General features: G+C 41.6%; 1 protein-coding gene across 1 annotated transcript in view; it reads left to right on the top strand.

Annotated features, from left to right (window-relative positions):
- Positions 1–14,365, top strand: part of LOC127428278 (cadherin-4-like) — a 340,076-nt gene that overhangs the window by 122,863 nt on the left and 202,848 nt on the right. Inside the window, exon 3 of the mRNA XM_051676519.1 lies at positions 4,470–4,493. Within this exon, the coding sequence (XP_051532479.1) occupies positions 4,470–4,493 (24 nt within the window). The remainder of the gene's footprint in view (positions 1–4,469; positions 4,494–14,365) is intronic.

Genomic DNA, 14,365 nt, shown 5'->3' with positions numbered 1-14,365 from the left:
TAAGTTCTCTTCCTCTTTAATGATGAAGGCTTACAAGGCCGTGGGTCAGGCCACTTCTGCCCTGCATGCCCTGGCCATCCTGCAGGTCCACCAGGCCAAGGCGCTAAAAGACCTGCATGAGGGTAGGACTGACCCAGGGCTGATGCAGGAACTGTGCATTGCGGCCAACCTCGCCTTTCATGTGACGAAGGTCACGGCGCGCGCCCTGGGGTGGAAGATGTCCACGCTTGTGGTCCAAGAGCGGCACCTGTGGCTCAACCTTGCGGAGGTGCGTGATGCAGAGAAAGTGTCCTTTCTTGATGCGCCCATCTTCCAAGGGGGGCTTTATGGTGACACCATCGAGGATTTCCCCATCAGTTCTCGACGGTGAGAAAGCAGACCAAGGCAATTAAACACATCCTGCTGCGGTGCGACCCGGCCACTGAGGTCCCGCACCCCATCTGCTTCTCACCAGAGCCGTTCCCCTGCAGTGCCGGCCCCGGCTCCTGTACCATTGGAGCATGCTGGAGCATGCTGGCCTCAGAGAAAAAGATCCTCCCGCGGGAAGTTGGCTCCACCTGCCCGTCAGGCGGCACCCAAGAACCCCAGATGGGATTCGAGGAGGTCCTGACATGGCCCACCCAGGGATGAGGTGACCGCTCCTGACTGGTCTGGCCCCCCATCGCCCCTAGGCCAGCATGTGGTGAATATGACATCACCGAGTGCCCTCATTCACTGGGCCAGCGCACTCGAAATGGCCAGGCGCTGGAAGTCTTTCTGGTCAATCAGGCGAATGCGAGTACTTTCCATTCCCTCATTCTCTGTCGAGACAGCCAGCGAACAGGTAAGTGTGCTGGTCTCTGGGGCCGCTCGCCCGCCACAGACACCGGCCACCGTTACAGGCTTGCAGAGCAGCACGTCCCCCCTGGGCTGTCTTCCAGGTGGGGCGCCTGCTCTGCCTTGCCACGAACCACCCTGCCTGGGCACAGTAAGTCCAGTCGTCCCCCTGGTGCTGCTGTCATGGAGACTGGAGGCTTGGTTAGAGCTCTCCAGCCTCTCACAGTGGCTCATCAGGACGATTCGCCTCGGCTACGTGATCCAGTTTGCCAGACACCTGCCCCAGTTCAGTGGCGTCCTCCCCACTACGGTGCAGGGCGAGGGTGCCTCCGTCCTTTGGGCGGAAGTTGCCACCCTTCTGGCAAAGGGAGCAATAGAGCCCGTCCCTGTAGCCGAGTTGCGCAAGGGCTTCTACAGCCCTTATTTTATCGTGCCCAAGAGAGGGGGAGGGACGTGTCCAATCTTGGACCTGCGTGCCCTGAACAAGGCCTTACACAGGCTTCTGTTCAGGATGTTAACGCAGAAGCTCATCCTGGCGTCAGTACGACATCAGGATTGGTTCAGGCCATCGACCTGAAGGACGCATACTTTCACGTATCGATCCTTCTTGACACAGACCCTCCTCCTTTGGAGTCAGCAGGCTTTGAAGTTTCTGCGAGCCACTCACCTTCTGGGCGCCCTCAACCGTGCAGCAGACACGCTCTCATGGCAGGTAATGCTCTGCGGGGAGTGGAGAATCCACCCCCATGTAGTCCAGCTGATTTGGGAGAGATTTGGGGAGGCACAGGTAGAGCTGTTCGCCTCCCAAGACTCCTCTCACTGCCCCCTGTGGTACTCCCTGTCCAAGGCCCCCCTTGGCACGGATGCCTTGGTGCACAGCTGGTCTTGGGGGCTACGCAAGTATGCGTTTCCTCCTGTGAGCCTCATTGCACAGACTCTGTGCAGAGTCAGGGAGGACGAGCAGCAAGTCCTGTTAGTTGTGCCATACTGGCCCAACCAGGTTCTCGGATCTGATGTTCCTGACAGTAGCACCTCCCTGGCGCATTCCCCTGAGGCAGGACCTTCTCACTCAGGGGCAAGGCACGCTCCAGGACCTGCGGCCGGACCTCTGGAATCTCCACGTCTGGCTCCTGGACGGGACGTGGAAGATCTGCTAGGTGGTAGACACGATCACTCAGGCCAGGGCCCCCTCTACGAGGTGGCCGTATGCCTTGAAGTGGCATCTTTTTGCTAACTGATGTTCTTCCTGTGGGGAAGACCCACAGAGATGTGCCGTCGGGTCTGTGCTGTCTTTTCTTCAGGAAGGGCTGGAGAGATGGCTATATCCTTCTACCCTGAAAGTGTACATGGCTACCATAGCAGCTCACCACGATACACTGGAAGGCAATCCCTCACGACAGCGCGATCTGATCAACAGGTTCCTCAAAGGCACGAGGAGATTGAATCCAGCAAATGCCTGGAGTTCAGGCCGGCACACTCTCACGTGATCTTGAGACCCCGGCCCGTTTACGTGCCCAAAGTTCCCACCACTCCTTTTTGGGACCAGGTGGTGAACCTGCAAGCGCTCCCTTCAGAGGAGGAAAACCCAGCCTTGTCGTTGCTTTGTCCAGTTCGCGCCCTGCACATCTATCTGTATCGCACGCAGAGCTTTAGATGCTCGGAACAGCTCTTTGTCTGTTTTGGAGGACAGCAGAAGGTGAAAGCTGTCTTCAAGCAGAGGTTGGCCCATTGGATTGTGGATGCCATTTCTCTCGCATACCAGTCGCAGGACTTGCCGTGCCTCTTGGTAGTCCAGGTGCACTCCACTAGAGGCATTCCATCCTCCTGGGCACTAGCAAGGGGGGCCTCTCTAGCAGACAGATGCAGAGCTGTGGGTTGGGCTAAGCCCAATACCTTTGCGAGGATTTATAACCTATGCATAGACCCAGTTTTGACCCAAGTATTACGCGGTAACAGCAGGTAGACTGGGTGGTCAGTTGGGTGTACCACTTGCATTGCACCTTTCCCCTTTTTCAAAGGTGATAATGTGCGCTTTTTGTCCACAACAGTTCCCCATACTGGTGAACTCCGGACGCCTCTAATTCTTTTGCACTGTCCGGTGACGAACTCGGCAGAGGAGTAATGCCACCAGGCCCAGTACTCGTGGTATTCCCCTTTTCAGGTGAGCCCGTATGATGAGTTTCCACTGTTCGGTTTCCCCCTTAGTTGAAACCTGTGTTTCCCCTTGTCAGAGCTTTTTCAGTCTCTGCCACTGTGCTGCATACCCTCTCTGTAGATAGGGTCCTCCTGTGGTATCATTCCATATGTTTACTTCCCCATTGGTAAGTCCATGTGAGGTATGCTCCACATGTTATCCTCCCTCCGGCAGGATGTGGTCTCCATAGTGCTCTCCTTCCTGGAGAGGGAAGAGCACTTCCCAGCGCTTTTCTAGAAAGTGCTTGGCGGGAGATTGCTTAATAGCAAATTAAGAAAGGCACCGCCGTAGCCTACTTGGGTAAGTGCCCTCTCCCCCCTTAATGGGACTAGGGAGATGCCTTACCTAACTCGCTGGAAGGTCACGACATGGTTGAGTGCTTGCTGCGAGGTACGCAGCAGCTTGCCCATGTCCACACTTCCGTGCCTCATGACACGGTTCAGCGCCTGCGGCGTTTCCTATAGGAACCCCTAGTGTCACTACATCGACACAACGTCGAGTGAGTGACAGACAGGAAATGTCTTGTTTACTGATGTAACCTATGTTCCCAGATGGAGGGAACGAGATGTTGTGTCCCTCCTGCCGCGGTGCTGAACTGGCCGCTGACATGGCCGGGACTCTCTATCGGCTGCTCCCCATAAATCTGAATGAGTGATGCATGCCATCTCCTTTTATACCCATATGTCCGAGGCAGAGAGTGGCATGCAAATTCCACTCGGCAATTTTCATTTGCCTTTTCTATTTTAAGCAGAGGTGATTGGGGCTCAAGATCGAACCCGTAGTGTCACTTCATCGACACAACGTCTCATTCCCTCCATCAGGGAACAGAGGTTACATCAGTAACCAAGACGTTTTTGTCCTGTAATAAACCATTTAGCCTTCTGTTTCATGAAAAAGAAAAAAAAATCATATATATATATATATATATATATATATATATATATATATATATATATATATATATATATATATATATCAGAATGAAATTAACTGGTTATTAACCAGTTACCAACATTTAAAAATGTACACTCATATATATATATATATATATATATATATATATATATATATATATAAAATCAGAATTAACTGGTTATTAACCAGTTACCAACATTTAAAAATAAAGTTTTCACTCCGGCACAACTGAAAGGGACTTGGTTCCCTTTATCAGATACGTTCTGCAATAAACGTTTTTTTCTTTTTTGGTTTTCAATTTCGCTCCTTGGAAGGTTTTCAGTCACCCAGCCCTAATTAGAGCAATAGCATTGTCAATTTAATCTCTCCCTGCTCTTGTTATGTCTAAAAGTGTTTTGTTTAACATGTCATGTAGCATGTTGTTTTCTCATTTCATAGCCTGCTTGTTGTACTGAATCCTTATGAACTGAGTGTACCTGCTGATGTCTGTGTTGTGTTTAAACGTTCTGCTTCTAACCCTCTCTCTGTTTTCTCTCACTTGTAGAAACCCTGCTGTCATCTGGCCAAGGTAAGCACTTGAGAAATATGTTCCCTGATACAACTCTCCATGAGTCTGAATGTGCCAGATTTCAAATAACATTTTTGTTTCACAAATTTGGTCGGCAAATCAGTGTGACTGTCCAAACTGAGCATTGCTTCTGCAGCAGATGTTTTTATAAACTCACTGTGCATACTTTCGAGTGCGTTGCGATTTCTGAAGTCTCACCCCTTCTCCCTTGGTTTGGAGTTTCAAAGCAGACACATTTTTCCAGCATGCTCATTCAGTCATTCTCGACTCACTCTGGTCAATCACCCCTTGCAGTTCTATTGTATGGTTTACACGCGTTCAGTATGACTGTTTGTCAAAGATGAGGCGCTCGCCCCGGGAGGCACCGTGTAGACAGACCCCTTTTTCATTTACATTTGACTCATAGGGGGGCAATCTTTAAAAGTGTGTGTTTTTCCTATTGAAGTTACACTGTGATAGAGATTCAAATTGCACCCCATTCTTAACAAAATGGAGTGTTATAAGCATTGCAAATTGCACAGGTCTGCGCATGTGCAGCATATAATGGACTGCAGGACAAGCATATTGTCCACCTGCAGAGCTGCTGGGCCAACTGGAAAATAACACCTGCGCTGACCATTTCTGCATACTTTCAGAGAGAGAGAAAGATAAGAAAAGAAGTAAAAAGCTTTGCAGAGTCTGTACTTAAAGGGCAATCCTGTAAATCCCATGCTGTATATGTTTTGCACTCAAAGCACACTCTCTCACAATGCTTTCTGGAAACAAGATGTGGCACCGGGTCCAGTTTTTCGTTTACTCTGCACATTGCACAAGAATAGGATATGTGCAGGCCAGCAGGCACTGTATTTCCAGGCCAGCAGATTTATTTTCTTTCCAGCGCTCTTTATTCAGACGGGTAAGCTAGTACAAATTGTGTGCCGCCCTTTAAGAATTCTGCAAATGCACTGTAATGGATAAGAATATGGCTAATGCAAGTGCTTTGAATAGCTTCAAAAGAACTTGAAAAAATTTCCTCTGTCTAAAGTGAATGATTGACCAGAGAATGTATTTTTTCTTTAATTTAATCCTTTTTTTACTGTTTGTGTTGGTTTTAGGGTTAATGAAGGAAGGGGCCACATGGTTGAAGTGATATAGAAAGATGTAGATTACATCATCCTGACAATAGTAATGTTGATGGTCACCGTTTAGACAGCAGGCATTACTCTTCTCCGGCTGCTTTACATAAATGCACTCACACACACACAATGTTTTTTTTTTTTTTCATACCATCAAAGTGAATGGTGACTGTGGCTGTCATTCTGCCTAACATTAGCTGTGTCTCGTTTCGAAGGCTGCGTGCTAGGTAGGACTCGTCCTTTGAAGGCTGCAGTATACTGAGCGTCCTCCTTTAAACAAGCCTCGTTAAAACAAAACTTATTTGCAACTGTAAACTTATTTATGTACAAGGATACATAGGGTAAGATGGGGGAAGAAGCCCCACGGGGTAAGATGCATAAAAATTGGGGCAGAAGATTGTTTCTGGTGTCATTATTATTCAGTTTAATAATTATTAAATTATGGGGTTATTGTTAAATATTTCCATGCATTAGATGTACATTTCAAAGATCTTTTCTATTCCGGATAACCTAATAGGCTAATTGAGTGGAATTCAATCTATATTCATAATACTGCTATTATGACATAACTTCAATTAAGTAGTGGGGTAAGATGGCACCTTTCCATAATTTTTAATTTTGTGCTATGACAACAAAATTAGCAAATGTTTCTATTTATTTCCCTTGATAATATGTTGGATGATGCATCATTATCCGGTACATGCTAAAAGTGTATCTATTAGGTGGAACAAAGTTTATCATAGATTAGGGTGCTAATAGCCAGTGTTTACTGGAGAGCATGGCGGCTCACAGCACAGGTGGTGGTTTGGATTCGCTCACGCATCGGCATAGAGTTAAGTGTCTGCGGGGAGCATAGAAGAATGCACTACAGCTGTTGGAGATGTGGTTGGCCATAAATGTGTTTTGGCTTCCTCAAGAATGAGCAATGCACTTGTTTTGTTCTTAAGCTCTGTAGAAAAGGCAAATGAGATAGTGGAAAAAGGTATAGTGTTACAGGATTTGGTTACACCAGTACTTCCTCTTTCCACACCCACAAAAAAAGTTGTCTAATGTCCCGCCGTTTACCAAAGATGAAATGTTGGCAAGAGAAATTTCATGCTTTGGAAAACTGGTTTCACCTGTTAAAAAGATCGCAGTTGGCAGGAAATCTGAGCTTGTAAAACATGTAGTCTCCTTTCGCAGATTTGCATACATTGTTTTAAAAGACAATGGAACCGAACTTGATCTGAATTTGATACTTAGAATAGATGATTTTGACTAAACAGTCTTTGTATCGACTAACTCAATGAGGTGCTTTGATTGCAGAAAAATGTGGCATTTAATTCATTCTTGCCCAGAGAATAGCACAACCAAGCAGCCAAGTGTTTCTGTTGAAGACAGTGTACAGGTTGAGGCTGTTAATTCTGCTGGTGCTGATGTGATGGCTCTGATTGAATTGGGGTCAACTGCAAGTTTAACTGCAGATAAAACACTAAATGAACAGTCTGCAACTGTACAGAGTGATGGGGAAGGTGATCAAGAATTCTTAGTCTATTAGAATTGACTCTAATTTGACTGAGGTCAATGATGGTGAGAATGTTGAGAATTTTGAGAATTAACAGACAAATTCAACAAGTCAGGTGTCTAATGTTGAATCCATTTCTGAAAGCATAAACAATGGTGATTGCACAGTGATGGAAGTTGATCCAAATATTTTCAAAACACCTCTAAAAAGGAAAAAGATTGAGAAAGGTAACTAAACAAGCAAGAAAAACAGGTAAACAACAACATGAAAATGAACAAGGTGTTGATAGAGAGAGTGTTTTTCTGATTCAAGTGCTTCTTCTTGCTCTCAGAGTGGTTGGTCATGTGAAAGTTACAGTTCTGAAGGAATCAAGAAATTTCTAGAAGTAACAAAACATTTTAGAGATGTACAAATTGTTGATTATTTTCCAGATCTTAAGAAATTTGTTGAAGGCACTAAGATTTCAATGAGTGAAGGACGTTTCACAGACAAAGAGGTGTATCGTCTGAAGAAGATTGTCACCAAGGTACAAAACCAACTGAGTAACAATGATAGTGAAGCAGCTTAGTTTCTTGGCCTATGTTGGCTGTCTCCTTTTCTGTGTTTTATAGTTAAAATATGAAATGGATGAAATTCGCATTGCTTCTCTAAATGTGAAAGGAGCCAGGGATGTGAAAAAAAAGAGTAGAAATATACAGTATGATTTAATGAGACAGAAAATAATTGTTGTATTATCTGTGCAAGAAACTCCTAGCGATGACAAAAATGCTGCTGAGGGGATTAAAGAATGGGACGGTTTATCATTCTTAAGCCATAACATTTACCTTAGTGGAGGTGTTGCTATTTTGTTTGCTAAAAGTTTTGTTCCTTGTTCAGTTAAAATGGAGGAGGTCCTAAAAGAAAGACTTCTGAAAGTTGTTGTAGAGTTTCAAAATTATCTCAAAGAATGAGTTTTTTAGATACACTTTGTACAACTTTAGAAGGACGTTATAGTGAAGATGATCTTTTCCTGGGCGGAGATTTTAACTGTGTAGAAAAAAAATATAGACAGGAATCACAATGAGCCACATATGCTCTCTTTCAGATGGCTCATTCAACTGATTGAAACACACGAGTTATGTGATGTATGGAGAAACTTTCATAAAGATTCAAAACAATATGCATGGGTACATGCTCGTGATAATTTACTATCATTAGTAAGGTTAGACAGGTTTTAAATTTTTAAACATCAACTGTTTTTTTTTTATTTATTTTTTTTTATAATAATAATAATAATTATAATAATAAAAGGTATTTCTCCAGCTGGATTTTCAGATCACAGCTTAGTAGGGGGTATAATTACTCTTAACTCTATTTAACCAAATAGTGCTTATTGGCACTTCAATACAACTTCAATAAATGAAGTGCAGTTTAAAGACATTTTGGAATGTTTTTGGAAGAATTTTAAAATGGAGAAGAATAATTTTCTTTCATTATAAAAGTGGTGGGGCTTTGGGAAAACACAAATAAAACAGTTGTGTCAACAGCACACTCATAATGTGACCAACGAATTGGCAAGATCTACACTATTTTTAGAGGCTGACATTATGAGACTCTAGGATTTAGCACAGTCCAGTGGAAATCAAGACCATATTGATACTTTTAAGTCCAAAAAATCAGCTTTATCTGACCTGCTGGGGTTGAAGACTTAAGGGAGCACTGATAAGATTACACTCTCAAAATTTAAATCAAATGGATGCTCCATCTAAATTTTTCTTTGGGTTAGGAAATAAAAATGGTCAACAGCACTTAATTAATATTTTAAAATCTGAAACTGGGATTTTACTTTCAGACCCGAATAAAATACGCAAGAGAACATCAAATTTTTATGAAAAACTAAATAAGTCCAAAGAAGATAATTTTGTTGAATAATTTAGAGAATTATCAAAAATTTCTGAAAAATCTAATGCAGCACTTAATAAGCCTATAGTCCTGGGAGAGCTCTTCAAAACATGGAGTGCGGAAAAATTCCTGGAATTGATGGACTTCCAGTTGAGTCCTTACTGTTCCATCATAGGAGAGGATCTGCTGGCAGTCCTTAATAGTAGTTTACTTGAAGGGTGTTTACCATTGAGTTGTCAAAGAGCGGTACTCACTCTTTTGCCAAAAAAGGGTGACTTAGCTGACATATAAAGTTGGCGACCCATGTCTTTGCTTTGCTGTGATTATAAATGACTCTCAAAAGTGCTAGCCACAAGACTAGGAAGGGTTGTCATCCATCCTGATCGGTCCTATTGTGTGCCTGGCAGGTCAATATTTGATCAAATTTTATTAATTAGAGATTTGTTTGAAATATCCAAAATGTATGGTCTGAATACTGGCTTGATTTCCATAGATCAAGAGAAAGCTTTTGATCGCGCTGAACATTTTTGGAAAGTTTTGCGTGTTTTTGGTTTTAGCTCTGATTTTATTAACACAATTAAAAATCTATATTGTGACATTGAGAGTGTGTTGAAGATTAATGATGGCATATGTACTCCTTTTAAAGTTGGCCGTGGAATTAGACAAGGATGCTCTTTGTCAGGAATGCTTTATGCATTAGCAATAGAACACTTTCTACACAAGTTTAGAACAGAATTACAAGGATTAACAATACCAAAATGTGAAAATACGTTTAAATTATCAGCTTATGCTGATGATGTATTTGTAATGATTAAGGGGCAGAAAGATGTACAGACATTAATAAATGTATCAAAATAATTTGAACATATCTCTTCTGCAAAAATTAATTGGAGAAATATTGAAGCAGTGTTGGTTGGAAAGTGGAAGGACAGAGCACCAAATCTCCCAGGTGGATTAATCTGAAAAAGAGAAGGGGTAAAGTATTTGGGAGTGTATTTGGGGGTTGAAGCCACTGTAAAGAAAAATTAGGAAGGAATACTTGAGAAAATAAAAGAGCGTTTTGACAGATGGAAATGGCTTGTACCAACGATGTCATACAGAGGTCGTACAATCATCATAAATAACTTTGTGGCATCTTTCCTTTGGCATCGGTTAACTTGTGTTGACCTACCATCCTATTTATTGGCAAACATACAATCAATTTTGTTAGAGTTTTCTGGGGTAAATTGCATTGGGTGATACATAATATTTTGTAATTACCAAATGAAGAAGGTGGGCAGGGCCTTGTACACTTGAAAAGCAGAACTGCTGCCTTTCGTTTGCAATTTCTGCAAAGATTTCTCATGGGTCCAGAGGATTTGAGCTGGAGACCTGTGACGAGTGTTATATTGAAGTCTTTTGAAGGGATGGATTTGGACAAAGCCTTGTTTTTGTTGGACCCCAATAAGATTGACACTTATTGCTTATCTGTTTTTTACCACAACCTTTTTAAAGTATGGAGTTGTTTTAATGTAAAAAGGACTGAGATCAAAGACTCTGTATTTTGTTTGTTGGAAGAACCACTGATAAATGGTGCACGCCTAGATACAGTGAGTGTGAGTAAAACACTGACTGAATCCTTCCTATTATCTGGAATTACAACTTTACAAAGGTTGATTAATTGATCAGGGTCTGGATTCAGAAATGTTGAAGAAGTGGCTACATATTTAAGAATTAAATCTTTATGAACTGTCACTCAAATATTACAGAGACTGCAATCAGCTCTCACAACAGTGGAAACTGGTATGCTCACTGATTACCATGAGGGAAATACCTTTCTAAATAAGGACCCTTTTCCTATGCTGTTTCTATCTCCAAATCTGAATGATCATTCAGGTATTTCTTTGGAATCTAAAAACATGTATAGATTTGAATGATGTCAATTGTAAACAGTTGTACATGGCTTGGTGAAAACGTTTAACAAAAAAGGGTTACACAATATAATTGATACACCATGGCGTGCTGTATTGGGACTAAGTGAGGATGTTAGACCAGAGTGGAGAGCACTATATAAGCCACCATTAACAAAAAGATCGGCTGATATTCAGTGGAGGATTTTACATGGGATAATTGCTGTAAACACTTGTATTTCTGTATTAAATCATGGTATAAGTCAATAATGTCCTTTTTGTTTTGAAAGAGAGACTGTTTTCCATTGTTTTATGCACTGTTTTAGGTTAATGCCTTTGTTTGACATTGTAAAGAGTCTTTTTTATTGTTTTAATGAAGATTTTTCAGTATTTCTTATTTGGGGTTTTAAAAATGTTCAAAGAAGATGTGGTGAATGTCAATTGTTGAACTTCCTTTTGGGTAAAGCAAAAATGTCCATATATATCAGTAGAAAGAACCAGGTTGAACAGAGAGGTGATCATGAGGTTGTAAGAGCATTTACTGTTATGATAAAATCCAGAATTTTAGTTGATTTTCGTTTTTATAAAACAATGAACAATCTTATAATCTTTGAGAGTATATGGTGTCACAGAGGAGTTTTGTGCTCTGTTGTGAATGATGAACTTATTTTTGCACATTGTTTGTAATATTTTAACTCTTTTTTAATTTATCACCCTATTTATTGTGGGCCATTGTTTATAGAATGATTGTGTTTAAATCTATCTTTATGAAGGTTTTTGAAAATGCAAAAAATTCTCTCTCTTTCTCTCTCTCTCTCTCTCTCTCTCTCTCTCTCTCTCTCTCTCTCTCTCCGAAGCCCCTCACCCCGCCATTATTCTCCATGAATACTGGTTGATGGCTTAAACTAAAGGAATGATAGGAGAAAAGGAGGAAAGTGAAAGAGAGATTGATAAATGAAGATGAAAGAGTGAATGATGGAGAATTACATGTCCTTGGCCTTTGTGTGGGTCTTGATGTGCTGGGAGGTTTTGATGACAGAACGCTTTACAGCTGTCAGCTTATGCTCTGCTCACTACTCCAGAGAATACCACACACATTTCCTCTATCATCTCTCTTCAGTCTGTAGTTTATTTTATTTTTTTTAAATCTTTTATTTATTTTTATTTTTATTTTTTGCTCTCCGTCCCCTCATTACCATTTCCATTCTCAATGGGGGCTTTATCTTTTGTGGTTTGTTTGTTCTGGTGTCAGCTTTAATCCCATTAACTATGTTGCTAAATGGGGAAACATTTTCATTTTTATTTTCCACTCTCCTTGTCGGGTATCCTTGTCACCCTCATGTCACTCCAAACCCATTTGACTTTCTTTCTGCTGTGGAACACAAAAGGAGAAATGTTGATGAATGTACTGCTCAATCTTTTCCATATTATGAAGGTGAATGGGGACCAAGGACTGTGAGCTATATAATGACCAAATAAGCACCATAAAGGTTCTATAAAAATAGTCCATATGAAAATTGTGCATAGTCCAAGTCTGAAGCATATGATAGCTTTGTGCAGTTAACCAGTGGCGAATTCTCAGAGCCAGCAAAGCCTTCTCTGCTGGCCTAACATGCCAAATAAATAAATATTTTTCATCCTTTCATTCTCAATCACCTTTTTGCCTATGTATTTTTAATCTTTCCATTCTTAATTAATCTACAAACAAATAGAGAAAAACAAAAAGTTTATCCAGTCAGAATTTATTCCTTGATGCTTACAAGCAAAGTGTGACAACAGTTTCACAAATCACATGCCTGAATCCGAAGCAGCGCGTGAGTCTGAGCTCCACTCTGTCAGGCCAGAATTTCTTCAGAATCCCTCAACAGTGCAAATGAATGGGCAACTAAAGTCAGATTGTCAGATTCATCAGCCAATCAGATTGATTTATTTGTGCTTGGTGGGTGTGATCTTTAGGATATGTCCCGGTCGAGGCTTTCTAGCTGGCCTTGAGTGACACAATCATGCTTTAAGTGATGTACGTAATTTAAGAGCGAAAAGCGTAAGATCAAGCTGTCTGACGAGTCAGCTGTCATCACTGCTATTATTGCAGTTGAGAAAGAGATCCTTATGGATTTAAAAACACGAAATGTTCTGCATGACCGTGTGATTGCTTAATTTATTAAACAGGAAAGGAGGACTGGTTTTCACTTCAAGTAAAAAGTGCTTTTTGCATTGTTATAGCAACATCAGGTGTTTTCTAAGTGTAAATTAGGCTGCTGGAGCATTAAGTGTCAGATCAAGTTTTGAAAAGTAGAGGGTGAGTACATGACAGAATTTTCATTTTTGGGTGAACTTCCTTTAAGCTCTTTTCAGATTAGCATACCACATTTAAGACGTCAAATATCAAGTAGTTGCTAGGTCTGTCTCTAAGGCTCTCCTCCACTGTGAAATCTTGCTGTCTGACTATTTCTCATCCTTTGTCTCTCTCTCTCTTTCCCTCTCTGCCCCTCTTACTTGTTCACCGTTTAATTGCCGGTAGGTAGGCCTAGGTGTAATTGTTATAGTAGAAAGTGTCTTGGTCGGCTGGTTTTTAAGCCTTTTATCTGTAATCTCCTGATTGATTATGCTTTTTTCTGCCAGCCGAGCAAATTGTTCAAACCCATCAGGTGCACGACTTGGGGGAGGGGGGGGTGAGCCAAAGAAGTGGTTCAGCTCCATAACAGTCAAATCACAAAGCACGTCAGCAAGAACATCCCATTTAGTGACAGTCAACACAATGCATCTTCTAAGCTTACCTACACATACACAGACTATTAAACACAGATGTCTTCCTTTCCCGGTCTGTGTGTGTGTTTGTTTTAAAAAATAGGAAAAATGGTAACGATTAAACTTCTGGAATTAAGCTAAAAAAAATAAATAAAAAATTGGGATGTGCAATACCTGGGTGATTTTCTTTTTGGTTCCATACCAAGTACTAGCAAATCTAATATTGCCAATATCGATACCTTGCAGTTTCGTGATTTCTAAGGATAAAACATAACTTTTAAAACATTTGAAATAATTTTTAACAATTAAAAAGCCTATTTTCTGACACAGTTCATTTTTTTACTTCAATAGATCATTTTCTTGAGGTGGTCAGGAAATAGGTCTTGTTTTCAGAGAAATAAAAAAAATTGCTGGGATTTGTGGTCAAAACAAGGAAAAAACTATTTGCCATTTGGTTTTATTTTTTTTTTATTTCTCTAAAATCCAAGATACAATATCTTGTCATTTTCCTTTGCAAGTAAATGTATGCTGTTTTAAGAATGTTTAGATATTGGGGTCTGGGTAGCTCAGCGAGGATTGACGCTGATTACCACCCCTGGAGTCGCGAGTTCCTATCCAGGATGTGCTGAGTGACTCCAGCCAGGTCTCCTAAGCAACCAAATTGGCCCGGTTGCTAGGGAGGGTAGAGTCACATGGGGTAACCTCCTCCTGGTCACGATTAGTGGTTCTCGCTCT

Source organism: Myxocyprinus asiaticus, chromosome 37 (assembly GCF_019703515.2).
Source record: "Myxocyprinus asiaticus isolate MX2 ecotype Aquarium Trade chromosome 37, UBuf_Myxa_2, whole genome shotgun sequence".
Taxonomy (NCBI): Eukaryota; Metazoa; Chordata; class Actinopteri; order Cypriniformes; family Catostomidae; genus Myxocyprinus; species Myxocyprinus asiaticus.
This window is presented reverse-complemented; position numbering and strand designations above follow the sequence as displayed.